The sequence below is a fragment of the Theobroma umbraticum genome, unplaced genomic scaffold, assembly GCF_002168275.2.
Source record: "Theobroma umbraticum cultivar Fairchild unplaced genomic scaffold, ASM216827v3 scaffold_44.0, whole genome shotgun sequence".
NCBI lineage: Eukaryota > Viridiplantae > Streptophyta > Magnoliopsida > Malvales > Malvaceae > Theobroma > Theobroma umbraticum.
In genome coordinates, this window is record NW_018397255.1 from 8317539 (window position 1) to 8344488 (window position 26950).

At 35.7% G+C, this 26950-nt stretch overlaps 1 protein-coding gene across 2 annotated transcripts; it reads right to left on the reverse strand.

Annotated features, from left to right (window-relative positions):
- Positions 1 to 528: 528 nt before the first annotated feature.
- Positions 529 to 26817, reverse strand: LOC110429139 (callose synthase 7-like). Of its 2 annotated transcripts, XM_021445032.2 has the most exons (42): positions 26176 to 26817; positions 25739 to 25839; positions 24943 to 25055; positions 24766 to 24853; positions 24553 to 24663; positions 24299 to 24454; positions 23321 to 23413; positions 23111 to 23202; positions 22852 to 22975; positions 21163 to 21297; positions 20997 to 21073; positions 20838 to 20925; positions 18373 to 18495; positions 18171 to 18285; positions 17639 to 17970; positions 17464 to 17516; positions 17176 to 17236; positions 16118 to 16199; positions 15938 to 15987; positions 15736 to 15822; positions 15450 to 15554; positions 15162 to 15256; positions 14984 to 15065; positions 14730 to 14893; positions 14438 to 14561; positions 14217 to 14320; positions 14019 to 14130; positions 13769 to 13920; positions 13318 to 13427; positions 13103 to 13234; positions 12945 to 13013; positions 12578 to 12755; positions 12379 to 12490; positions 11109 to 11231; positions 10819 to 10937; positions 10598 to 10681; positions 3454 to 3566; positions 3152 to 3381; positions 2123 to 2920; positions 1939 to 1989; positions 1585 to 1770; positions 529 to 920 (listed from the first exon to the last, which is right to left on the reverse strand). In XM_021445032.2, the coding sequence occupies exons 1-42, from the start codon at positions 26381 to 26383 to the stop codon at positions 666 to 668; spliced, it is 5787 nt and encodes a 1928-aa protein (XP_021300707.1). In that variant the 5' UTR covers positions 26384 to 26817; the 3' UTR covers positions 529 to 665. The 2 variants fall into 2 exon arrangements, with proteins under 2 accessions (XP_021300707.1, XP_089641916.1); XM_089785790.1 differs by having other exon boundaries at positions 3152 to 3566.
- Positions 26818 to 26950: the final 133 nt, after the last annotated feature.

A 26950-nucleotide genomic window follows, 5' to 3' on the forward strand; every position in this document is an offset into this window, starting at 1 on the left:
AGTGGGATCCATTTTATGAGCCTTCTCATTTGCAAATGGGAAACAACGTGATTCACTCATAATACAGGAAAATTATGACATAAAGGAATCGTCTTTAGACAAAACAAAAAGAAAAGAAAAACAATTAATATAGCAAGGGTATGAAAAAGACAAGGACAAAAAACAACAAAAAAATAAAATAAAATAAAATACATAACCAATTTGAGCTAACTTTTAATATATGTAGACGTGGACATCTCCCTATTTTTGTCTTATCAACACTAAGTAGAGAAACATAATCCATTTTAATGTAGAGAAATTGAGCATCATATTAAAACCTGAATTGGAATAGCCTGGGAAATGGTGAGGGAAGGGGAGTTTGTTCATTAACTCCGACATTAGCTTTGCCATGCAATGCACCGCATATAATTGCCCATCCCAATTCCTATTTGGTGGAACTGGAAATAAAATATATTTTGATTGAGAAATTCAATTTAAAGCATGCCTCCAATCCTAATATTTGTCCATGCATGAGTCTTACTTCACAGATAACGATTGTAATTCTTTTTTTTTTTAAATTAAAGAACTAATATTGTAAAGAGTACGCAATAAACAGGTCAGAAGAATTGCTAAAACTGAATGGAGCTTACAAAAATAGTATGGCTGATTCAGTCAGCACAAAGAATTCAAGCATACTTTAGTGGAGATGTGATGTCTTTCTCTTTCCTTCCTGCAAGGATCATAGAAATCTGGAGGCCTCTGCTGAATGCTTGGTTGAAGAGCAGTCGTGTTTGGAACTCCGACACAAATGGGAACCATGACAAGATAGCTATGGGCATGAACAATATCAGACCCATAATATACTCGTATGCCCTTGCCAGCTCCTTTATCGACTCCCAGAATCCTAAACCTTTCAACACTGACCGCAGTGCTTGTCCAATCTATGGATGGCACAACACAAAAAGAGAAAACGCGGGTTTAATGAGATTGCTGCACGTAATCAGCGACATATGCTGTACTTCAAGGACAATAATGTTACAAAAGAGTAAGAAACAAGAATTAGTCTACTAAATAATCTTTATAATTCTGAAGACAATCTTCAAAAACAAAATAATAAATAAGGTTATGCATCAGTAGTTTTCTTCACCGTATCAACCAGCTAGAATGAAGGAACTTACAAACAGGATGACTGGGGATTCCAACTCTGGCTTGAAAATATAAGGTACAGGCCATACTCAAGTGGAAAAAATTTACAAACTTGGGAATCATTGTGAGAAAAGTTGCAAAAAGGTAGATGGATCAGCGGTAGAAAACATATTTCAGCTAGAATATTTACAACAATTAAGCAAACAGAAATCCTAGTAGTAATTAAGGCATTAGCTTCAATTCTTCTTCATGAGAGATGCTCGAAGCTTGTAGTGTTGCTGTGATTTATACTAGTGAGCAATTTAATGAATTTTTAATTAGTTTTTAACTTATAATGGTTGCCACCCACTGCCAAATTAAGAGAATAAGATGTATGCAACATTTAAATTGTGCAGCTGCTAGTATGATGTCATATAATGTATAAAAAGTTGTATTATAATTTCTGAAGTTTAAACTTACAAGAAGAAGTGCCCATCCAGTGGGCAAGAAGGCAAGGATGGCAGCAAATACATCCGAGATTGTGAGGCCACATACTACAAATAGGACAGTCATGACTGACATGAAACCGAGGAATAGAAGTGCCTTCAGAATCCTGAACATGAGCTGAAAGTCGGTACCAAATCTTCGCCTACCCATGGATACCATCTGAGAACATGGGGAACACATAAGCAGGAAGGGTCAAAACCAAAATTAATATTTATGCTACTTAAAAAAAATTAGACAAATATGAATGCATGAGCAGCCAGTGGAGCATACTGCCAGTTCTTTAAACTTGAAGCTACTCTAGAAATGTCTCACTTAAATTGTTCATACCTTTAACACCAGAAGGACTGTTACCATAACTAGCCAAGAAAGTCCATAAACCTACGGGGATCAAGTTAGACAGTAGGAAGATGGAAATATGAACTAGTAAAATTAAAGAGAAAAATTTCCATAGAGAAAAGAACCATTCATAGGCAAAAGCAAATGGTATATAATTGAAGTTAGAAAATTATACCAGTAAGCTCTTGCTGTGATGAGCTATATCAAGGTGGTAGACAATCCCATACTGGAAAATGAAGAAGCGAAATGCCAGGATAATCTCAAGCACCCTTCCCCTAATAGTAGTGAATTTAAGGTGTAGTTGTTCTTCTTCCCACCATGATTCCCAACTTTTATCAGGGTCTATACCAATACCACCGCGATTTCCCATCCACCTCTTCCAATCTGTCCAGTCATCCACGGTTTTTTGCCAGTCAAAACCAGATGGATTAAACACAAAAGGGGCAAACAACCAGGATCCAACCAGGAACCACATGGAGAATGTGATGAACAAATAAAGACTTGAACTGCGATAGGATTGCCCATAAACTTCATACAGGACCAATAGTATGAGCAGCTCCAACCCTTTTACGAAATGACTTCTGGAGTACAGCCTGTAGTTATCTGCAAACTTTGCATGAAACACAACAAACCCACGGCCGGTAGCTCGATATTTAGAACCACCATGCAAGATAGTTCTTCCAAAATAATGCGCTTTTGTACCAAGCTGAAAAGTAAAGAATACTGAGGCCAGCTGTAGCTGCATGATGATAAAGTCACCCAGAGCAGTACGAAAACCTTTTTCCAGGCCAATTTCCATAACCATGGGCAGGACCAGCAACAAGCCCAACTGGAAGACTGACTGTGTAGCCAAAGCTTCTTCGAGGGCCTTGCTCTGATGTACAGTTGCATTCTCAAGAATCTCTTTTTCCAAACCACTCATAACCATATATAAACGTCCATATAAGAACACATATACTGTAAGGACCGTAACCTGAATTGAAATAATGCCCAAATCAAGCTGTAAGTAGTTAACCCAAATTATTTAAGAAACAATCTTTCATACTTGTAACCTGATTAGACTATATAAAATTCTTAGAAAGCAACCTAGTCACCAAAAATTTGGAGCAGTCCACTTACATATCATCTGTGACAAGCATCTACCAGTATGTAGTATAGTTTCTAAGAACAAAATAACCAAAACAAGTTTCTCTAGTTAACATACCATGCTACTGAAATAGAAGCCCACAGTTGTGAAGTAGAATGATAACATTCTATAGAAATCAAACCGACGCCCAAGCCGATAAACATCCCGGCTAAGTGTCTGCTCTCCATTTCCATTGGCAACCTTTGCCTCAAAAGCAGATATCTGATTCATTCCAACATCACGCCCTTTTCCGACTTGGATGTATTCATGATGTGTTACATAACCCCCACGCAAAGTAGAATTGAACCCTGAACAAGATAACACAATTAACAAGCAGACTATGGCTTCTGATTTAGAGTATTTGGCTGACTGAAGATTACCAGCAAATATATCCTCGCTTAAGTTAATAATTTTTGAAGCTTTGCTTATGCCACCTCTTGTTATATGGAAGATTCTGTCAAATATATCAGGATGACCATAATGGAACCTTACCCTGGAAAGGTAAAAAGAAACATTTAAGAGAAACTCAGGTGATAATGCAACATAAATAAGACAGCTCAACTAAAATCTTGCAAGGCCATAAACTTTGGACTTTCCACAATCATGGTTATGATATATGATTGGACTCAACATATACTCATAAAAATTGTAAGAAATTGGGCTGAAGGCCAAATTTACCTTTCTGCTAGGGTGATGGATCAAATTTACCACTAATCTATAAACCGGTGTAAGTTTATCATTGTACTTTCTAATTTGGTTGCCAAATGGTCAGAAGTTCGAATATTCAAACAATCCTTTATTTTCTCATGGAATATTCTTTTACCATTAACTTTAGACCATTTTTTAACCAAATTAGAAAGTACAGTGGTAAAATTGCACCTGTTCAAAGATGAGTGGTAAGTTTGAACCATCACCCTAAGTAGAGAGCGAAATTTGAACCTTATCCCTAGAAATTTTATCCAATGAATATATTGAAAACATATGGATAAACTTCCAACTGCATTCATTTCTACCTTTTTCTTTACAATTTCTCATCTTCCCAAAAAGAATTTCATTGGTACTGAGCAGCTCCAAAGTCCTATGAGCCACTAAAAATATGAACAACAATAACAAGTGCCACTAATATATAGTCATTAAGCTTCACTGAAACTTAACAGCCTTATTATAATAATGAATGGTCATATTTTACACAGCAAACTTATTTACACATGTAAAGCCTGATGATGATGCCCAGATTAAGATAGGTTAAGCTGGATTTCTAACCAACACTAGAATTGAACAAGCTGTGCATAGTATTAACATTCCTAAGCTTTCATATCAAACTCTAGTCAAGTCAAGATAGAATTAGGATGTCACTGTTTTGAATTGCTATTAAACAAGAAGGATGATCAGGTTGGGTCAACTGTCCAGCAGAATTCATTTATTATGGGCAATAAGTATAAAGATTTTGCAGTAAATTCACTCCAATACTAGTTGAATCGATATGTTGACAAACCTTGAAAAGCAATGGCATTGTAGAGGAGAAAAGATATCATGTGATGAAAAAGAAATGGGAGAACAAATTCCTACTACTTCCTCATTAAGCTATTTTTCCCTAATTCAGTGTGTTCTCATACACAAAAGCAAAATTTTAATGCAGTAATGTCACAACCTAGGCATATCTTGGTGATTTAATCAGGTATAGGGCTTATCTGAGTATCATAAGTCTTGTGAATTGTCTTGATGTTGACATTATTCTTCATTTATCTATAAGTTGGTGTTCTGTTTGCATTTCTGATTTAAGGAGATAAACCAATATTCCATAAATCTATAAACAACTGTACACTTTTCATATACTAGGAGACTTTGCTAGTGGGTATTACTTATTTTCTGTTTCCTTTTCTCTTAATCTCATATGCTAATCTGCTCTTGATAATTCTTATTCTGAATCTTTGCCTACTTTTCTAATGACATATGCAGCTGGTTCATTTGTTTCTCAAAAAAGAACCCCCAAATTCTTTCAACAACTCTAACCACCTTTTGATCAGTCCAAAATTTACTAAATGAACTCTTAAGTCATATTGAGTATGTCCATCAGCAGAAAACTAGATGATTTGTTCTTTAATTCCAGCCAACAGATTGCCATCAGTTTTGTTGATAGCTCATCAATTTATTTCATTGACTATATTCCAAATTTGTAGGAGTTAGTTTAGGGATATTATTTCCTTTCTATTTGCCTCCTTTTGCTGGATTATTTCTTGATTTCCTGTTCCCTAATTTCCGGTAATTTACCAGATTCCAAGACCTAATTTAGATAGGTTTTCTAGTATATAATTAGCATCTAATAATTCCAATAGAGACATCAAAGAATTTTGTTTCATTCTCTGTTTTCATGGTATCAAAGCCTCAGCTCCTCTGACCAATATTATTGGCCAAAGCAGCCATGGCAGATGTAACTCTAGAAGGTACCTCAAAGTTGTCATCTGAAGCTTCTAGAAATATGTCTTCATCTGTGATTCCTACTGTCGGGGAAACCCATTCTCTCCAAATAACCCAACACAAACTCAATGGGGCCAATTTCCTTGAACAGTCTCAATCGGTTATGCTAGTAACATGAGGCAAAGGAAAACTCGGTTACTTAACGGGTACAAAGGCAACACCAAAGGAAGGAGCAGCAGGTCATTCAGCTTGGGCGTAAGAGAATTCCATGGTTATGGCATGGTTTATTAATTCCATGAAACCTAAGAATGGCCGTATGTATTTATTCTACAAGACGACAAAGGAGATATGGGATATGGTGCATGAAATGTACTCAAATCTGGAAACTCAGCACAATGTTTTGAGGTTACATCTGCCCTAAGAAATACAAAACAAGGTAATCTTTCAATGACTGAGTATTTCAATACTTTGACTAAGTTATGGCAGGAGATGGATATGTTTTATGAAACAAATTGGCATTGTCTTGAGGACAACTTAAAGTATAAGCAAATGCTTGAAAACGAATGAGTATTTGATTTTCTTCATGGTTTAAGTACGGAGTTAGATGAGATATGAGGTCGACTTTTAGGGACAAACCTTTTTCAAACATTAGAGGCATGTGCAAAGGTGAGAAGGGAAGAAAGCAGGAAACGTGTTATGTTAAGAGTGACCACAGAGGTTGTTTCAGATAACTTGTCCCAAAGTTCTGCTCTTGTTTCAAAAAAACATGAACTTGCCAATTCTGGTGATCAGCATGAGAATTGGAAAAATGATAAAGCCTGGTGTGATCATTGCCAACGTCCATATTATACTAGAGAAACTTGCTGGAAGATACATGGAAACCAGCAAATTGGAAGGAACGTAAACAAGGTGAACAAAGCAGAGATTTTCAAGTTGTTGTAGAGGAAAACAAGGCTGGAGGATTAGTTTTTAGCAAGGAACAGCTTGAACAACTACAAGTCCTTCTTGCCCAACACCAAACTGGTGCACAAGTTCCAACTTCAAATTGTTCTATAGCCCAGAAAGGTAGTTATCCCTCTGCCTTGAGTGCAAATTCTGAATCTAATGGCCCTTAGATTATGGATTCAAGGGCTTCGAATCATATGACTGGATGCCATAGGTCTTTATCTACCTATGCCCCATGCCTGGGAAATATCAAAATAAGTGTTGCTTATGGTGCTTTATCATCTGTTGCTGGAAAAGGATCTGTAAATTTGGTTCATATGACACTAAAATCTGTACTTCATGTCCCAAATTTAAAATGTAATCTAGTGTCTATTAGCAAATTGACAAATGATTTGAATTGTGTGGCTAAGTTTTATCCATCATTTGGTGAGTTTCAAGATTTACTATCAAGGAGGACGATTGGCAATCTTAAGATGCGTGACGAGCTGTGCTACCTTGAAGATAATGGACAAGTGAATAAACAAGCTCTAGCTCTAAGTGGTGAATTGACTCCTGTTTCCAGTAAGGTTATGTTATGGCATAATAGGTTAGATCATCCTAGTTTTCCATATCTGAGAGCTTGTTTCTTTCTCTGTTCAAGAATAAAGACATCAATTCTTTTCACTGTGAAACTTGTATATTTGCCAAACATACCCGTAATTCTTATCCAAATCAACCATACAAGTCATCTAAATCTTTTTCATAGATCCATATTGATATTTGGGGTCCTTCAAGGGTAAATAATATTTCGTGAACCAAATGGTTCATAACCTTTATTGATGACCATTCAAGAGCATGTTGGGTTTATCTTCTCAAAGAAAAATCAGATGCAGACACCATTTTCCAACATTCCATAAAATGATCCAAACTAATTTGATGCATCAATTCAAATTCTTCGAACAGATAATGGTTGAGAATATTTTAATTCAATTCTTGGCAATTACTTTACAGAAAATGGAATTTTCGCCCAAAGTTCTTGTATCAAAACCCACAGCAAAATGGTATTGCTGAACGTAAAAATCGCCATCCGTTGGAGACTGCACAGGCATTTTTGTTCACAACTCATGTTCTTAAACAATTTTAGGGTGAGGCAGTCTTAACTGCATCATACTGATAAACAGACTTCCATCCCAAGTCCTCCGATTTAAAACTCCTTTAAGTATCTTACTGGAAACCTATCCTCAAACTTGATTGTTCACCTCCTTGTCTCCAATAGGCTTTGGCTGCAGTTCCTTTGTACATAATACCAGTCCTACCCATGAAAAATTAGATCCTACAACTATAAGTGTATCTTTGTTGGATATTCTCCGAGTCAAAAAGGGTAAAAATGCTACTGTCTAACCACAAAAGAAATGTTTGTTTGCTTAGATATCACTTTCCTTGAATATCAACCTTTCTACCCAAATCCTACTCTTTAGGGGGAGATACTAGGAGAAGAGAAGCTTTGGGATTGTCTTATTCCTCTTCTTGTAGTTGCTAACATGCCTGAAACGCCACCAGGAAATAAAAATCCTCCAATTATGGCATTAACAGATTTTGGCTTGGAAACAAGGGAAGATCCAAATGATCTTAGTCAACAACAATCAGAGGTTTGTGTTTATTCACAAAGAAACAAAAAGCCTCAAGTGCAACCCTTCACTCATCAACCATGTTTGCAAGAGCCCAATCTACAGGTAAATGCTGAAACTGATATTATTGCTGCTAGTGATTCTTCCAATTTGTCTCAAGTGGATACTCAACCTAATGAGTTGGACATTCCAATAGTTCTCAGGAAAAGGGTTAGATCATGCACCCAACATCCTATTTCTAATTACTTATCTTACCGCCGATTGTCACAAGCATTCCACTTTGACAGCAAAGGTTGAAAGGGATGAGATTCCGAAAAATATTCAAGAAGCTTTTGAAAAACCAGAATGGAGGGCTGCTGTACATGAAGAAATGAGAGCCTTAAAAAGGAATGAAATTTGGGATGTAGTGGAGTTACCTGAGGGTAAGAGTTCCGTAGGGTGTAAATGGGTGTTTACCATTAAGTATAACTCAAATGGTGAAATAGAGAGACACAAGGCTCGTCTAGTTGCCAAAGGATTCATTGAAGTTTCTGGGGTGGATTACACAGAAACATTTGCTGCAGTTCCAAAGTTAAACACTAAGGGTGCTACTATCACCAATAGCTAATCTTGATTGGGCACTACATCAAATGGATGTCAAAAATGCCTTTCTAAATGGAAAGCTTGATGAGGAGGTTTACATGGATTTGCCTCCAGGTTTTGAAAGGGAAATTGGTAATAGAAAAGTATGTAGATTGAAGAAGTCACTATATGGATTAAAACAATCACCAAGAGCTTGGTTTGACCATTTTGCAAAGACTATAAAAAGGTATGGTTACCAACAAGGACAAACTGATCATACTCTTTTTTTCAAGCATTCATAAGATGGAAAGAAAACTATCATGATTGTGTATGTGGATGATGTTATTTTAACCGGAGATGACCCAGAAGAAATGGAGAGGCTTAAGAAAACTCTTAGGAGTGAATTTGAAATCAAAGACCTTGGGCAACTAAGATATTTCTTAGGGATGGAAAGGGCAAGAAGCAAGAAAGGTATTATTATCTCTCAAAGAAAATATGCATTAGATCTTTTGAAAGAGACAGCGATGCTTGGTTGCAAGCCAGTTGAAACACCCATAGTTATGAACATGAAGCTTGGAAGAACAAGGAATGGAATTCCAGTAGATAGGGGGAGACATCAACATCTATTGGGAAGATTGATTTACTTATCTCACACAAGACCAGATGTTGCATTTGCTGTAAGTGTAGTGAGCCAGTATATGTATTCTCCGAGTGAAGAACATCTTGAGGCAGTCAACCAAATCTTGCTGTATCTAAAATCTACACCCAGTAAAGGCTTGTCCTTCAATAAAAATGAGCTGAGAAGTGTGGAGGCATCCACTGATGCAGATTGGGCAGGTTCAGTTGAGGATGGGAGGTCTACATCTGGTTATTGTACAAAGGTTTGGCGGAACCTAGTTACTTGAGAAGCAAGAAGCAACCAGTTGTAGCTCGCAGCAGTGCAGAAGCAGAATTTAGAGCCCTTGCACAAGAAACCTGTGAGCTGATTTGGTTAATGAGGCTAATGGAAGAACTGAAAGTGTCTAGTATGGGACCTATGAAGCTATAGTGTGACAATAAAGCTGCAATAAGTATTGCACATAATCCGGTTCATGATGACCGAACAACGCATGTGGAGATAGATCGACATTTTATCAAAGAAAAAATAGAAGATGGGGTAATTTGCATGACCTATGTGCCTACCAAACAACAAATAGCTGATGTTCTAGCAAAAGGGCTGCCTAGACCGAGTTTTGAAGTGCTAGTACAGAAGCTCGGAATGACCAACATTTATTCACCAGCTTGAGGGGGAGTGTTGACAGCTCATCAATTTATTTTATTGACTATATTCCAGATTTGTAGGAGTTAGTTTAGGGATATTATTTCCTTTCTCTATTTTCCTCCTTTTGCTGGATTATTTCCTGATTTCTTGTTCCCTAATTTCTGGTAATTTACCAAATTCCGAGACCTAATTTAGATAGGTTTTCTTGTATATAATTAGCACCTAGTAATTCCAATAGAGACATCAGAGAATTTTGCTTCATTCTCTGTTTTCAAAATTCAATCAACTTAAACCGTTTTTCATTTATTATCCTATAACCTTTCTCTACTTTTAACCCTAAAAGACTCCTATGAAAGGGTTTAAATCTTGTTGGTAACCCAACACCAACCTGACTCTCCACAGTTCTCATTTAAAGTTCGTTCACAGTTCTATTTTATGGAGTTGTGCCAGAATTGAGATGAGTAGGGTCTTGGAAATTTCAAGAACCAGATCATGATAGAATCAAGATTATTAAGTCATGTCTGAAACTGACCTAACCCATCCAACTGGACCCAACTTGCACCCCTCACTAGACAGGTAGGTAGATTCTTCATCAACTCCTCTCTCTCTCTCTCTCTCTCTCTTTCAGACATTAGGCTCCTCTATTGTACTATAGTAGAGTCAAATATGGATGTCAATCACATGTAACATCGCATAATATTCAAGGGTTTAAGACAGAAAGTTTAGGCTTACCTCAGAGGATTTGCTAAAATCCGTTGCCCAATAGTTACAAAACTAGTCTCTTGATTGGACATGAACCAAGCTAGTGAAGAAACACTGTCAAATAAATAACAATATACATTACTACTATCAAATTGTTCAGTGTAATGTCTTGTCCCATTTTCACTAGCTTAATCTCAGCTATTATGCCCCAAAAAATCAAATTGAATTCTTTGAGATATTGGTAAACTCACCTTCCAGTAAATATATGCTCCCTTAGACCTAATATTGACGGCTTTCTCTGTTTACGGCGAGTTTTCAGAAATTCCTCCAAAACATTTCTCATTTTGTATGCCTCTTCAAAGTAATTATCCTGAAAACAAAGCTGATTATTTGTAAATGCATCTTTCGAATAGGTAAAACAAAAGGCTAATTCCTTCAAAATATTTCCCATTGTCAAGCCTCTTCAAAGTACTTCTCCTCCACAGAAAACATAGAAGAACTTTTGCAATGCATCTTTGAAATAGGTAAAAGAAAAGGCTACCTGATTCATGTCTATGGTCTGAAGGGCTTCTCCACGAGTAAAAATAATTGCATGATTTTGATTTTCAGGCTTGCCTTCACCGATATCTGTTGGGGGACCTGGTAGCCTGATGCGGTATATTTCCTAGCAATAACATCATTTTGCTATTCATGAATAAAAAAAAAAAAGAAAAGAAATTGATTGTAAAATTTTGAAAGTTTAAGAAGTTTTCACAAATAAGAATACAGGGAGTAATTTTAGCAGTTCGCACAAACAAATACAGTGCTAATTCAGACTAAAACCCGACATTTCTTCCTCTCCTTCCACATCAATAATTACCAATAGCGAAATGGCCACTCTTCAGCATCTCTAGTACCCTATTTCAACTACATCCCCATCTTATGTTTGGCTTGAAATACTAGCATTAAAAGGATGAGCAGGATAAAAAATTGTCCTTGTTCATATGGTTTAGAATGTACTCCATACCTTAGAAGAAGAAGAAGAATGAGACAAGCATCGGCATGATGGACATGTATGAACTGGACAAATCACTCATCTAAATATAAGCAAATTACATACTTAAACTTTCATCAGATGTGTGACATTAGAGTGGCTAGTACAGACATCAAGCTATATAAAATATGCACAGAAAATGTCTGTTAAAAGTAAATGTAGGGCTAGCAATTTGTTAGACAATCTAATAACAATGGGCATACCCCAGTTAATTTGAAGGGTTTAGATTTAACATAATTGTATTCATGTCATAATCATAATCATATCATATGTTTGTGTATAATGTAAGTTGACCAGCTTAAGCCAAAAGTGACATGCACTGAATCCTTTAATTAACCATGTAAATATGTTATCTGTTTAACACAAACTCAATGCATCTAACACATTTAAACCCTTTTCTAAAAATTATTAGCACTTAAAATTAATGTTTTTTATTGATTAACTGTACTTCAATATATTAATCATGTCATGTTGCACCTAAATGTTGATATGTCTTATTAAATTAAACAGATTATTGTCTATGTTTTCATATCACATTTTCAGTGTTTGTGTCAGCTATTCCTTTTGCAATAAGCTGACATTGAAAACAACATAATTAGGATACGATAAAAAGAATTTTTACACTTAACTACAGTTCGAAGAACTACCACTTCTTGTCAAAGGAAAAGACTCGACCTTTTGTGCACAGTTTGGAAAAGTTATTTGTATAATGGGTTGGGACAAAATAGATGCTCTATATTGTCAGTTAATTTGATATTAAACAAGTTCTGTTTCATACCTCGTCCAATTTTTCACCTCCCTTGACAAGAACAGAATAATAAACCTTCTGAGATCTTTCATTCACTGTCTCCTCTCTTTCATCGATATAAGCAACACGCAGAGATGGATACCTTTGCAGTTTCCACATATATAAAGATGAAATCAAACTCTATTCTATGTGCCGAACTTTGAGATTGAAATAGTTAACACTAACTTACGTTAACATGAGATTTAGAATGTTAAGGTAACAACTCCTATCTCGTGAGTCAGCAGATTTTTTCTGAGTGCCATAGAGCTGACAGGAAACTACATAGGTGAACTTCATATCGGCCAGTGCTTGCGCATGCTCTCTATAATATCCCCGATCCTCAATGGCCTGGAAGCCTTCCAAAATTGCTACAAGGGAACAAGTGAACACTTCATCAGGCTAGTTTCATCACACCAGCTTTTAAAGGGAATTGGAATGATACATAGGATATATATATATATACACACACATATATGTATACATGTATGTATATGTGTACATGTATGTACATAATGTATACATATATGTATATATATATCTAAACAGAAACAACTAACCAGAAGCTCCAGAAAATTCTAGAAGGAATTGGAGTTCCAGAGCCTGCCTGTAGTACATCATCCCTCTCACTGGCAGAAAGAGAATGGCATAGCTCAAGTGAGAATCTATACAGTTAAAGCTACTAAAAGATAAAGTGATATGTTTGATGTTTCTAGACCTGTTCTGGAGAGTGTCTGCCCTCTATAAGATACCCACTTCCGAATTTCCTCTTTCATATGAGCCTCCTCATTCTCATCTTTGATTCCAACATTATTCTGTTTCATACGCTCTAGAAAATTGTTCCATTCATCTGGCTTGCAGTCGCCAATATCCAGTTAGTCATATGTTTTACATACAGAAAAAGGCATAAAATAGCAAGAGATCACAACTCACCTGGATATATTTTCTGTAGGTAAAACAGAATTGAGATTCCATCCTCATTTTCCTTAGTGAGTTCTTCATCTGAATAAAGAACATCTTCTTTGTAGTATGGAGTCAAAACGCTGAACCAGAGAAGCAGTCTAAGTGAGCATATAGAGGCATCTATCTACATAATACTTTTAGAAGGCTGCCAAAGTGCTCTCATTCATGTGATATAGAATGCATAAGCACATTAACTGATCATGAAGATACTAAAGTAAAACAAAATCTTAAATGTAGTTTAAACAAGTTAAAATATTAGTTATGACCCACAATTAAAGCAACTAGCCACTGATAGTTCTGAAACTGGCTTTAAGTATATTACCATAATAAATCTTTAAAAGGAAAATTTCCCCTTTCTCAGTTCTTTTTCTTGCTAGCAAACAATAATATGTCACTAATTTGATGTCCTGCAATACCTCACCTAAAGGAAAGCATGTCACGAACTTTTGGGGCACTTGGCATATTCATAAACAAGGAGTTTGCAAAAAATGTGATGCGGCGCCGAGCCTCCAAATTTGGAGGCACATTTATAGCAGATTCTTTAACAGTCAAAAGCAAATAAAGCCTATTGGTCTGCAGAAAAACATATAAATAAATATATTACCAACCAGATATTTGTGTGAAAAATAGTTACACAATAAATAACCAATATGAGTCCATCTCAAATATACCTTCTCCCTCCAAGTTTTCTGCTGTATAAGACTAATATTTATCTTTTCAAACCTCTGCTCTTTCTTTTCAAGTTGACTGTGTCCATAAAGTGGGTGAGCTCTTTGAAGGATGCTACAAAGAAAACTTGTAGGTTAATTTTGCCACTTAAGTCTGACACAAATCAACTCCAAAAAAGTTTTTCATTTTCTGGCACTCACTCATTGCCTTTGACCATAACATCCTGCGTAATAATTTCCATGATATCCTGCAGGATATTGATTATCTGAGATCTGAATGTCTCAACATCTTCGATATCAGAAAGCTGCCAACATAAAGAGAGACATAGTGAGAGGTTGGTATTGGAAAGTACAATTTTATGGATAACCTTATAAATGCAGTGCCATAGAAAAGTTATGAAAATGTAAGGAAAGAATGTTACCAAGATCCTTAGAAACTTTTCCAACCTATTACTGAGTGAAGGCAGCCCACTCATCCGAAAGTTAGTCAAAAATATCTGCTGCTGTATGCTATTGTCCACTTCCTGAGAAATTGCTTCAACAGTCCTAAATGTAAAGTGAAAGCAAAGTGAAAAGAAATAATAAAACTTCTAATAGAGAAGAAGGAAGGGGATATTTTTTTCATTGCTAGACAAGGTCAAAAGCTCCCCTGATGCAATTTAAGATCATGTTCAGAAGTTTTTCAAGTTCATAAGACGAATGCTTCTGCCTTACATCTTATCTGCTTCATCTTCCAGAAGGTTGTATATTATATCTCTGAGTGTCTCATAACATTCTATTACCGCTGAATGCATATAATCATCAGCTGCTATCTTCCTAAATAACTCCTCATCATCCTTTTTCTTAAAATCTTTTGCCATGTCCAATGCAATAGGAATCTGTCATGTGTTATAAACCAGACACTATATAAGACACAGGATCTTGCATTGAGCTCAAATTTAATATCAAAAACTACTACACATATCTACCTTGCTAGCAAGCAAGAAAGGGGGCCACTGGACAACAGAGACATCACTTGATGAAGATGGTACAAGTAGCAAATCTCTATCCCTGGACAATAATAACTCAAAAGAAAATATTAGAGTTCTCTATATGATGCATTTAACAAATTTTATTGCCAGATAATTAAGTGAGGAATTGCCCAACCTATTGTTGATCAGATCCTGCATCCGCATAGAATGTATGAACTTATTCCAAACAAGAGAAAAAGCTGCAATATTCTTTCTTTCAGTTTCCTCATCCTGCCATGTTGAAATGTTTTTGTTTAACCAAAGAAACAGAAAGCAAAAGGAAGTACAGGCTCCACAGCTTTATAAATTACGTGCAAACTTTGCCTTTATGTCTAAAAAGACACACATTTCAACTTGGATAGACTGGTAATCCAGATAATTAAGAGCAATCACATAAACAGCACTATATCGCTTAAAACACTACCAGATGCTTTTTTCTGTTATACTGATTTGTTCTGGGAACAAGATGACGACAAAAAGCTGCAGGCACAGATTCAAATCTAGACCGCAACATCCCCAACGTCCGTATCTGAAAATGCCAATTGAAAGAAACCAACATTAAGAAAAATAATCACTAAGTCTTAACTAACAGAAAGACAGAAATAAATTCATTTTGTTTCACCAAAATCATATATGGTGTTCACAGGGCAACCAATATTTTTCTTTTGAGACATGTGCCTTCAAGGTATGAGAACATCTTGGCTACTAACCTCACCCAAATGGCTGAAAGCTCCATGAATCCCACCAAAAAGAGTAGAAAATATGGCATACCATATTTGAGCATCCATAAAATAAACCTATATGGAAATAAAATAAGACTAGTTATTTAATTTAAACAAATTGTTTAATAATTTTAAGTACCTCACAACAGAATAACTCATCATTCCCAAGAGTTTCTACATGCTAACTTACCAGGACTATTGGAGCCCAAATTGCAATAACAACTCCAATGTTATGAGTTACTACAGAAGATTCAAACATGACTTAGTACAGGCCATAGCCAATTGGGGAAAAAAAGTTCGAAATGACACAGACTAAAGAAAAGCAGATGCAGAAAGAGGGAAGGGGTAGTTTGAGGGCTAAACATCATACCATTCTTAAAGAATTCATGCCACTGATAATTATCCACATGCAAATCCATGATTATCTTCGTTGGTTGAATTAGTGGCAGTATCTATCAGCAGATCATGTAAAAAAACACCCTCAAAAATTTTCACATATCCTTTAAGGCAAGAAAGAAACAGGTAAAAGCAACTTCTTTATATGTATTCACATAGCATAATAATATATCAACAATTCACCCAAACTAGAATAATCTTATGTTCCAGCTATAGTGGCCGCAAAAACTCTGCACGCTGAACCTAGTCATTTAAGCCAGTTAAGAAATTTAAAACTTGTTTTAATTTTTCTACACACATGGTAACTAGAATCTTTTGAATTCTTTGACACCCTGCAATGCGCACAACCGCAAGCACATGCACAATATAAATCTGTGTACATAATTACTGGTACAGATGCAAACACATATGCACACCTAAATGCAAACATATGGGAAAGAATCACAGGCAAAGATAGCAAGAAGAGTTTACGACAGTGAAATATATTAAGGCTCCTTTTTGTCATTGCTCTAACCATTGCCCTCTGCATTCTCAAATTTTGTGATAAAGCAAAAGGAATAGTAAAATTTGAACTTGTGCATTAAAAAAATGAACACGTGGCTAAGAAATAACAGCAACTGAATCATAGGGATGTTCTGAAAATTTTGTGAACTTTAATAAAATTGGATGGCTCATAGTAGATGATGATTGTTTTCACGGCCTAGAATTAAAGAAATATTGTAACCCTAGTAGGATGAGTCTTTTAGACTCACTGAAACTCTATTACACCCTCGTTTACTAGTGTCAATAAATGCTTATGTGTCTGTGCAAGCAAACATAAATATATAACACACGTGTCCATAAAGCCATTTCAAGCTTCTACAACTGAGGTGAAGATACCTAAATCTGTAAGCTACATCAAGCTTGGCAAGAAGATTAATTCAAACTGAAATTTTGTAACACTTTTACTCACACGTGTGCTAAAAGAAGTAATTAATTATTAGGGTTCCACTTTAAGACAACCTATATATAAACTAAAACAGAAGAAATCACCTCCACATAGTAGCTGAAAGCTAGCTTGCTGATTAGCAGCACAATCCAAAAGAGTGTGTACCTGAAAATATGAAAAATGCAATTCATTCACTGGAGAAAAGGCATGTCCATAATACAGCACAAACGCATAATCTTGAATCTTTGAAGAAGAATGAAAACAGGATTACAATCGACTAGCACCAATAGAGAAAAAAATCTCATAACCTCCCCCTTCCCAACCACTGGTTAGAAAAATCCTTTCAACAGGGGAAACAGAAAAATAGGAAAAAGCAAATTCTTTTCTCTTACTTCAGAAGAGAGAAGAAGTCCTCGTGCATGCCTCTTCCTACATACAATTTTGGCTGCATCATGGTACAAGTTATATAAGGAGCCCAATTTTTAAAAGAAAAAGGAAAAAGGACATACTGCTGCCAAACGGAGAACAAGAAATTCAGTGAAAATTAAGAATACAAGTTATGCTTGCCTGAGCCCACCACATAATAAAAGTGATAATCCGCCAGTTTGATCGCTCCATGGCTTTCCGTAAAGGGGGAAGTAGAAATAGTATAGCAGCCAATATATTGGGTATCAAATATATAGCAACAGCATAATTATAAAATGACTCATTCCGCCAATCTTTGGCCCAACTGCTGAAGAACTTTACAAGCCCTGATGGATTCTGTACAGAGCTAGAATAACCAATGGGCAAGACCACAGCCCAGACAGCTGCTAAGGCAAATTTCAAAAGGTACCGAAGTATTTGGGTAATTTTCAAGCTTCTCCAGGCATTGAGACTAAGAATTATATCCAGAGTAGCTGCATGAAAAGTGATGTGGAATCACAAAATCTTTCAACTGCCACTAAAATAAGAAATAACTGGCTAATGAAATTTAGAACTATAAAGGAATTCCATGCAATAATATGTGGCTATACATATTGTGGTTGATTAACAGCATTGCTTCTGATAACCAAATATTCATATAAAGGAATCAATTAGCCAAGAACATCCCTAGTACCTTGCAGAAAATTGAGAAATGCAGCAGTAATGAAAATAGTCAATACACTTCTGAACACATCTTCATCAAAAAAGCCAAGAAGAGATCCAGAATTCCATGCAACAATTAGCATAGCCTGAAAACCATAAGGTCTTGTGATGAAGTAAATTTCTTTAAGAAAACAAGTCAGAAACAAAATGTGCATGCTCTATCATTAGGGTACCTGAAAAGCCATTATAAAGACTATCCACATGCGGTCAAAACTTCTGTAAAGGTGCCAAAACGTTCTGGCTTCTACAAAATTAACTTTAGGCTTCTTCTTTCCAACAGTAGCTTGATTTTGTCCCTGTAAGTAGACAATGAACATGAACTTAGATCTTTGGAAAGATGAAAGAACCAAATTAAATAGTAGGTGGTGAATGTCGAATGTGGAGAACCAAAGGGGTAACCATAGACATTTATGTTTAAGTCCCATTAGCAAGACAAAAAGACAATTATGCAGTCACAGGAATCTGATGTTTCTCAGGGAAAAACAGTGCACTATTGTCTTTTTGGGGGGTAATGGGGGGATGACAATGCCAAATAATTCAAATCCTAAGTTATCGAAAAGAATGTGAAAAGTTAAAAGACTAAGTTTAACCAAAACATAAGGGCATACAGTCAAGAAATGAAGTTGTAGGTTCTTTGCATGATTTTTATGCCATTTACCAATTTATTTTAAGTAAATTACATGAATTATATCATTTTGGTTATTGGTCAAGTCTAGGTTTCTAGGAGCTTATAATTAGATCTATTTATTGTACTCTGCACAATTACTAGGTCTTCAATTAAAACTATCATAAGTTACAACTCTCTCTCTCTCTCTCTCTCTCACTCTCTCATATTTGGGGTTTTTTATGTTTGCTGCCACCTCCATTATCTTCACAATCAAAGCCTTGAATCAATCCACTGCAAACCCACTGCCTCTCTGTTTGATTGCAGTCCCAGAATCTCAGCAAATTAATCTTTTGATTTCCAGCCATTACTCACCATCAAAATTCATCAACATAAACCTTAAACCCCTTTTATAAAATCTAAGCCAACCTCAAGCTGTATAGGCAAAATTGTCACACATATGCCAAGAGACTAATACAATAGTTTCATGACCTCTAGTCGTGAGACAAACTAAAACATGAAAATGAATAAATAAATACCCTTAAAAAGAGATCTAAAGAGCAGCTAAACCTAATTCACTATACCTCTGCACCATAGTAGCAGCAAGAGTTTCCAAAAAGTGACATACACCTTTGTTTCCAATATCAGCAAAAGTAGCAGACATTCCCTCAAAAAGACAGAAGGAATTTTAGGGGAGTGGAGGGAAAAAGGAAAAAAAGGAAGTTGATGCTAGGAATTGCACATATTATTTATAAATTTCATACAAATGTTGTGATTCATTTCAACTGCTTGTCAAAGCTCCTAAACACAATGCACTATAGGAGACCCAATGGACATGATCCAAAGCATTCCTAATATCTAGGAGAAATCTAGCTCAACACATGAAATGTGGCATCCATTTGCTGAGAATAATGCAGTCCAGAACTTCTCTGCCCCCCACTAAATAATTATGAGAATATAAGCCAATCATTCCAATTGCCTCCTTTAACCTAATATCAAACAACTTTGGCAGGGTTTTGGATTATTACCAAGCAAACTAACTAAATAGAAATCATTGATGTTGGAAGCTCCTCTACTCTTGGGAACCAGTTCTATTGCTAAAACACAATAGTGAAACTTAGCAATCATATTTGTAAAGCATCCATTCTATATAAATCCCAGCACTTTGAGAAGCTGCAGTTAGGGTCATCATCCATTCATCCTGTTAGAATGAGGGGCAATTTATAAACAATAATATGCAACTCAACATCAAATTGAGAAGGCAGAACATTAAGCAGAGATTCCTACATGCCATTAGGCTTCCTTCTATTTGTAAGCCTTTGAGAATCCGTTCACGGGTGAAGCCATAAAGTTGGGGGCAATAGAATAAATCCCCTTGAAGCAAAACCATTCTAGTTATATCCCAGCATTTCATCTTTCTCTAACTCAAAGCACTATCCCCAACTTGAAGCAGTTTTGTTCTCTTGTAAATTCATAACAAACTCCAGAATTTCGATCCATAAATTTACATCCTTTTTAACCCTAGCCATCTTAAAACAGCTGAGCTTTGCAATAAAGTTGATCTAGCCAAAATATTTCAGCAATAAAATTCTTTATGTCTAGAAACAATTTTCCTCTAATCTCAAAAATTAATTCAAAACACATCCTAAAGTTCTAAGTAAACTTGCTGAAATATAGGAAACTTTATAAGAAAAAGGCACTAAATTTTTCAGCATTCATTGTTAGGGTTGCCAAAGGAGCAAAATTTTATAAAAGAAAGAGCAGTTTATCTTTCTATTATCATTCTATTTTTCTCTTTCCCTAATGCCTAGGTCAGGATTATCTCTTTCTTATTACCATCTGTCCTCTTCATTTTCTTTATGTGTCATCCTTCAGGTCTAATAATAGTTCAGTATTCCTAATTTAAGTAAAATAAATACATCATTTCAAATTATAAGATAATTGTTAAACAACCAGCATCTGTTCCATTGAAAAAAAAAAAGCGATAAAAAAATAATAATATTATGAGCTATAAAAAATATAGGGAATATGTACCTCATTTGCTGGTGGCGGCTCATCTGAATGCGCAAAAAAATCTGCTTTCGAGTCCATTGGCCACTTCAACTGAAAACACCTTCTAGACCTAGAAAAAGGAAGGTTTACCTATTTATCCAACTTATTGAGCAAAACTCCTTTACTATCGAAGAAACTCACCAAAAGTACTCATTTAGGTCATCATAGTTTCTCCATTGTGAGTGGCTTGCCTTGCCTCCTTTGTTTCTCTTGGCTTCCTTTTAGTTAAATAAAATCAATTTTCAGCTAGGAAGATGTAAATAAATAGAATGAAAAAAGTATGGAGGTGCAACAAAATAATATTTACCCTTCGAAGAACTCCATAGAGAGGGGTTATAACATTCCTTAAAAAAGATTCATCATCTGGTACAGAAGAATGGTATGTGTCCCCACTCACAGGATGTACATTGCTAAATAGAACTCCATAAACATCATTTGCCATCTTATAGAATGAAGAAAGAAGATTCATTAAAAATATGACAAAGCTTTAAAATATGCACAAAAAAGGAGGGGAAAGAAATGTAATTTAGGAAGCTTCCCTTAGTGGGAGAAGCTAACCACATATCAAGCATGACGACAATCACCACAATTATATCAGTACGATACAGTGACTTTGTTAATATTCAAGCTGCCTGCTGTTGATCGTCGGACTCAATTGGTGCATCCAGCCTAACACCAATTGGTAATAGGTGGAGAGGTCCAAGTTTGAAACCAAATCTAAAGCCACAACAAACCCCAAACTTAACCAACATGGGGCAAAACCAATTACCACTCTCCCTTCTGTAGCCAAATACTAACAACTGAAACATACAGGCTTAACACTGACAAGAATATGAGGGTAAGAAACAACAAATTGCTAATTACAAACAGAACAACAAACAACTTGTACGACATCCAACTTTAAGGGCATCCAACCTAGAACCAGTTGGCTATAAGTGCAAAGGCCTAACTTGAATATCAAATAGGGTTTTCTGGAAATATCATTGGTTTGATAAGAACAAATTCCCTTGTTTGATGCTACTGTGCACTCTTTGAATCACTTTGTTTTCCATAACTAATCTGATCAGTATTCGCTTATCTGCTACTCCTTTGGTACAAAATATCATGTGAGCAAAAAAAAGTAAGCTCAAAATTTTCACCATAATGTGTGCATCAGTGTTCATTTCCATTTCTCTTTAGGTGGACAGTATCAGTTTTTCGGCAACCAAATTAGCAGATTAGCTACGGTAATTTTACAGTACTTAACTTTGTTCATGCTACCACAAGGGTGAATTTATGTGAAAACTAATTAGATAAAATTCCCCGGGAGTAAAACCAATTACACGCAAGAATAAATAGGATATGACCTTAGACACGAAAAACAAAAAAAGAACTTAAAAGTAGAATGAATAATGAGAAGTGAAGTGTTTCTAAACTTTATCTTGTTATAGTTGGCCCTCGATTTGTAGGTCAAACTATTGACTCATCTTGTTCAGGTGAAAACTACAAATATTACACCTCGTTTAGTCGGATTTTGGGTTTAAAGGGGAGTGGATAGACATTATTTAGACACAAGTCAGTTTAGATTTTGCTCTTTTAGATTGTAGGTTACTACTTAACAAATCAACACAGTTACTGCATCCCTCTTATCAGTGCCCCTACTATATCTGAATTTTACTATTTATGATGCATTAGCCATCATCAACATGATTAGTCAGAAAAATAAATAAAATGACAAATATAACTAATTATATCTATAAGGTTTGATAGATTAATGCTACCAATCTTTTTCCAAGAAGAAATTCACAAGAACTTAAGATGAGCAACAATAAGACTAAAATGATTCTTAATGATGAAAAGTTGATAAGATCAAGGAAAAAGCATGACATTCAGTTTAGGTGACTTAAAATAAGAGGAAAAATCTTATAAGAATTAGTGAAAAACTAGCACCATCCTACCCATAGATAAATTTCAATCATGGAGAATGCCTCATTAAAATCTATAGAAAGAAACATACATTATGGAATATGTAGCAAATGCATTCAGGCATGAATCGGATATTTGAAGCTTCACCCCAGATAAGAAGATAAAGCGAAATATAGATAAGCTCCAGCTGTTGTCTATCACAACCTTGTTGAAACCTGTAAAATAAAAAATAATCCAGGCACCCAATGTAAAATCTAGGAGTTCAACTCGTGCTATAAAAGATAAAAATGGTTTTAATTTTTCTTGCTACAGTTACGTAGTTGATGATATGCAATAACAAGATGACTAACCTCACATGTGACTTACAACGCAAATAGTTGCACCATGAACGATAATTCTTGAAAATTTTATCCACCAACCTCCTTATAGTTTCACCATTCAGCTACAATAAACTTGTAGTCAGTCTTGAACAAATGATGACATAAAGATGAAACTTAAGTCTGCTCCTAAAGTAGAAGAATCAAACAAGTATAAAGACGCACCAGTAAATGAAGATTTACCTGATCATAATCTTCAAGATTCTCTTTTTGCCTTACATCCATATTTGCAAGCAACAATATCAAGTGCTCTCTTTGATTTGCTACATTTCCTTTCTTCAAATCCCAAAAAATATCATTAATGATATTATATAGAGAAACTGATATTTCATGAAGAAATACATATGATACTACATAAATATTGTACCTAAACAACTTGAAAGAAAGAATCTTTGCTAAAATTTCTATGAACTCAAAAAGTCAACCAGGTACCTAGAGTTGGATGCATAAAATTGATTGAACTATGCTATTGTGGTACATTCATAACTATGATCATTAAAAGTTTGTCAGACATGCTTTCTAACTGATCAGAGAAGGCTTTAGAAATATTATAGCTTTACAAATACTACGATATATCTTTCCAATATAATCTATTGGTAGACTAAATTATACAGGAAAAGTTGTTCAAATCTTGGCCAATTTGTTGGTTAAGCACATAAAAATGGGCCCAAGTCAACAACAAAAATGTCCAAGGCCTTATTACTTTTCTTGAAAACCATTTTGAAAGAAGAAAAAGAAATGAAAACTCTTTCTTTTCACAGGTTAATTTTCCATAATTTTCACTATTTTACTGGAAGGTTTATCAAAAGGGAAAAATGAAAACTAGGTGGAAAATGTTAAGGAAGTTTGTGCTATTCACTGTTGCAGTTTCTATTTCACTCAATCTCATGATTATAACCGCTTTCAATCACCTACATAAAGCCCAATACTTCCATCCTGACCTGAAGAGGGCTAAACAAAATGAAAAAGAAAGTCTAAGTCATTGATGGCCTAGTAAAAATAGCAAACCATCCCCTTGGGAGATCAAATTCAAGTCTGATTCTTTTTACACATTAAAGGTATGTGGGATTATGATACACAGCCAGCTCAATAGTGACCTGGAATCCATGGCACATAAAGTGAAGTACAAAATAAGTACAACACAAGTATTCAAGGTAGTACCTGAAACCCAAAGAGAGAAGAAAGCCAATCAAGTATATCATTTACTGGTTTAACCCTCTCTTGAGGGATATCATCTCGAGGAACATTGGATGTCATAGGAACTCTGGGCATAGGGAGACCTTCCACCTTTTTTATAGCACGAAGTGCTGCTTTAATCTGCAATGATTGTGGAACAAACATTACCATGGTGAAATTAGACAATAGAAAGACTATTCGTATAACCAAACAAATTATATATTATGTACATATACAACCTCAGGAAGTTCCATAATAGCTGGTTTAACCCCAACAGCATACAACGGGAGAATGTTATAGTGTTCATATTGCTCCCTTTTCTTCTCAACTTCTTTAGCATATCTCTCAGTCTGGAATAACAAAATAACTTACGATAAACCATTTGAGTGTATTCACATGAAACATGCCCTTCAAAACTTTATACTGCAACACCAAGAATATACTTATCAAACCTCATCATCAACTCTAGAAGCTGGCACCACTGTCCTCAGCACATCATACAACACTGTAGCAATCTGATAAATTTTAGCCATCTCCTCCCTTCAAGAGCAAGAAAAAATCAAAAGACTAAGACAAATGCATAACATGCCTAGCTATAACGGCATTTTCAAGTGAAATAAAGATCTCACGGTTTCTTTGTATATTGGCCATCTGCAATGTTTTGCAAATAAAAATGCTGATAAAACAACTGAATTTCTCTTGGATCAGATCTTGCAAGTTGAGGCCTTGTCTCTTCTTCCTCCTGAAAGAAGGAAAATTTTATTTGCTCTTAATGTTGGAATTTTTGAAATAGAATAAGATTGTACTCTACATAATGAACTCTAAAATTCCTGAGGAATACATCAAACTATTTAGGCAAAAACCTTATCAGACAGTAAATCAATAACCAATAGCAGAAAAACAATATCATAATAACTGTAAGATTTGAAACCAACAATGATGAGAAAATTATCTCTAAATTTGTGCACGGAGTTATTTGCAGAAACAGTCAAAGTTGACAAATGACATGGACTCATAAGACTTCCACATAAAAGTTCCTCAAGAAAGTGACCCAAATCTTTTGAATGGAAGACAGAACCCCATCAATTCAATTTTCTATCTTCATTATGTAACAAATCATACTTTAATTATATTTTGTATCCTTGTTGGTCATGCAGAGAAGAAACGATAGAAGAAATATTCAGCTTGAATATGAAAATTTAGGGAGAAAAATCTAAATTGAGTAGCAATCCACAACTTAAGTAACAAAAGTCCATGAGATCTGCTCCTTAACAGCTAAAGCATTTAGAGAAAGAGATGTACCTTTTACACAGTTATACCACCAGTCTTTCTACAGTAAAGAAGGGGACTTTACAGAATAACTGTTTTAGCAAGTATCCAAGAAAATGCTTAAATTTTTAAGCAACAATAAGCGTTAAAGTTTACCTTCTCAAGTCTATGCAACAGATAGGTCTTAAACTGGCGAACACCACGTCCACTTGATGTTGGATCCATTTTGTGAGCCTTCTCAAATGCATGGAAGCGGCCTAATCGAAAAAATACACATATATATTTACAAGGGTCACAATATTAAGCATGTAGCTAGCAATATCACTATGAACATTACCTCTTGCCTTCGAACAATAATTCTACACAACTATATATTAAAGTACTTATAGAAACATTAATCTTCAGCCAACTGAATTTTCAAGGTAGCGAGAAAAACTTAGTAGAATATGAATTTGATGTTGCGTCAGTGTATACCATCTCATAAGCAGTCGCAACCATTTATTATTCTGAATGACAGTCTATCAATTACAAACTCGAACTGTTTTGGTCTTTAAAAAAAGAAGAAGAAGAAGTAAGGAAAGAGAGCGAATTACAGAGATAAGCGACTCTTGGGTTATCCTTTTCGATTTCATTGGCGACACGGAGAATAGGGGCAATGGAAGCCACGCTGGAAGGCACCAGCTCACTATCTGCCGTGGAGTTATCCTCATTGGGAATTTCCACCATCATAGTTTGAGCCCGAGTCATCCTCCTGGAAGGCGGCCGAGCCAGGTCGCCCTTCGTCCCGCTCGAGCTCGCCATGAACCCGAACCAATAACTTCTTCTTCACTAACAACGTTGTGTATTCTGGGTTTTTTACCCTTTGTGTTTTTGGTGATAGCAGTAGCAGCAGGAGTAGAAGAGCAAACCAAATTAGCTATCATCCTTTTTTCTCTGAATTAATTTTTTCCCTTTTATTTGTTCTGGGGGAAAAAGAGATGCTTTGAGTGACGGGTGGGGCAAGGGCAAAGGTAAAGGCAAAGAAGTTGCCCCGAGAAGAAGAAAAGAATGCCGATGAAAGGTATAAGCTAATATTTGATTTGAGCTGATTTGTTGGTGCTTTTGCTTTTTGGGGGAGGGGGGCGTTTGGAGCTTTTCTTCTTCCTTTTGCTATTAACAAATGGAGGATTAGACTTTAAGTGTGAGCTTTTCGTCCGGAAAGGAGCTGGCAGCTCTCAGCGGAACAGAGTCCTGCACTAGATTGGATTGGGGGCGGGAACTTTTACTTTTCTGTCATGCACAGTTTGGCAGCACCACGAGATGGCATGTTTCTCCAGTTACAGCTCGACACGTGTTTACACTGATTGCAGACCCTCTTCCCTGCACCTT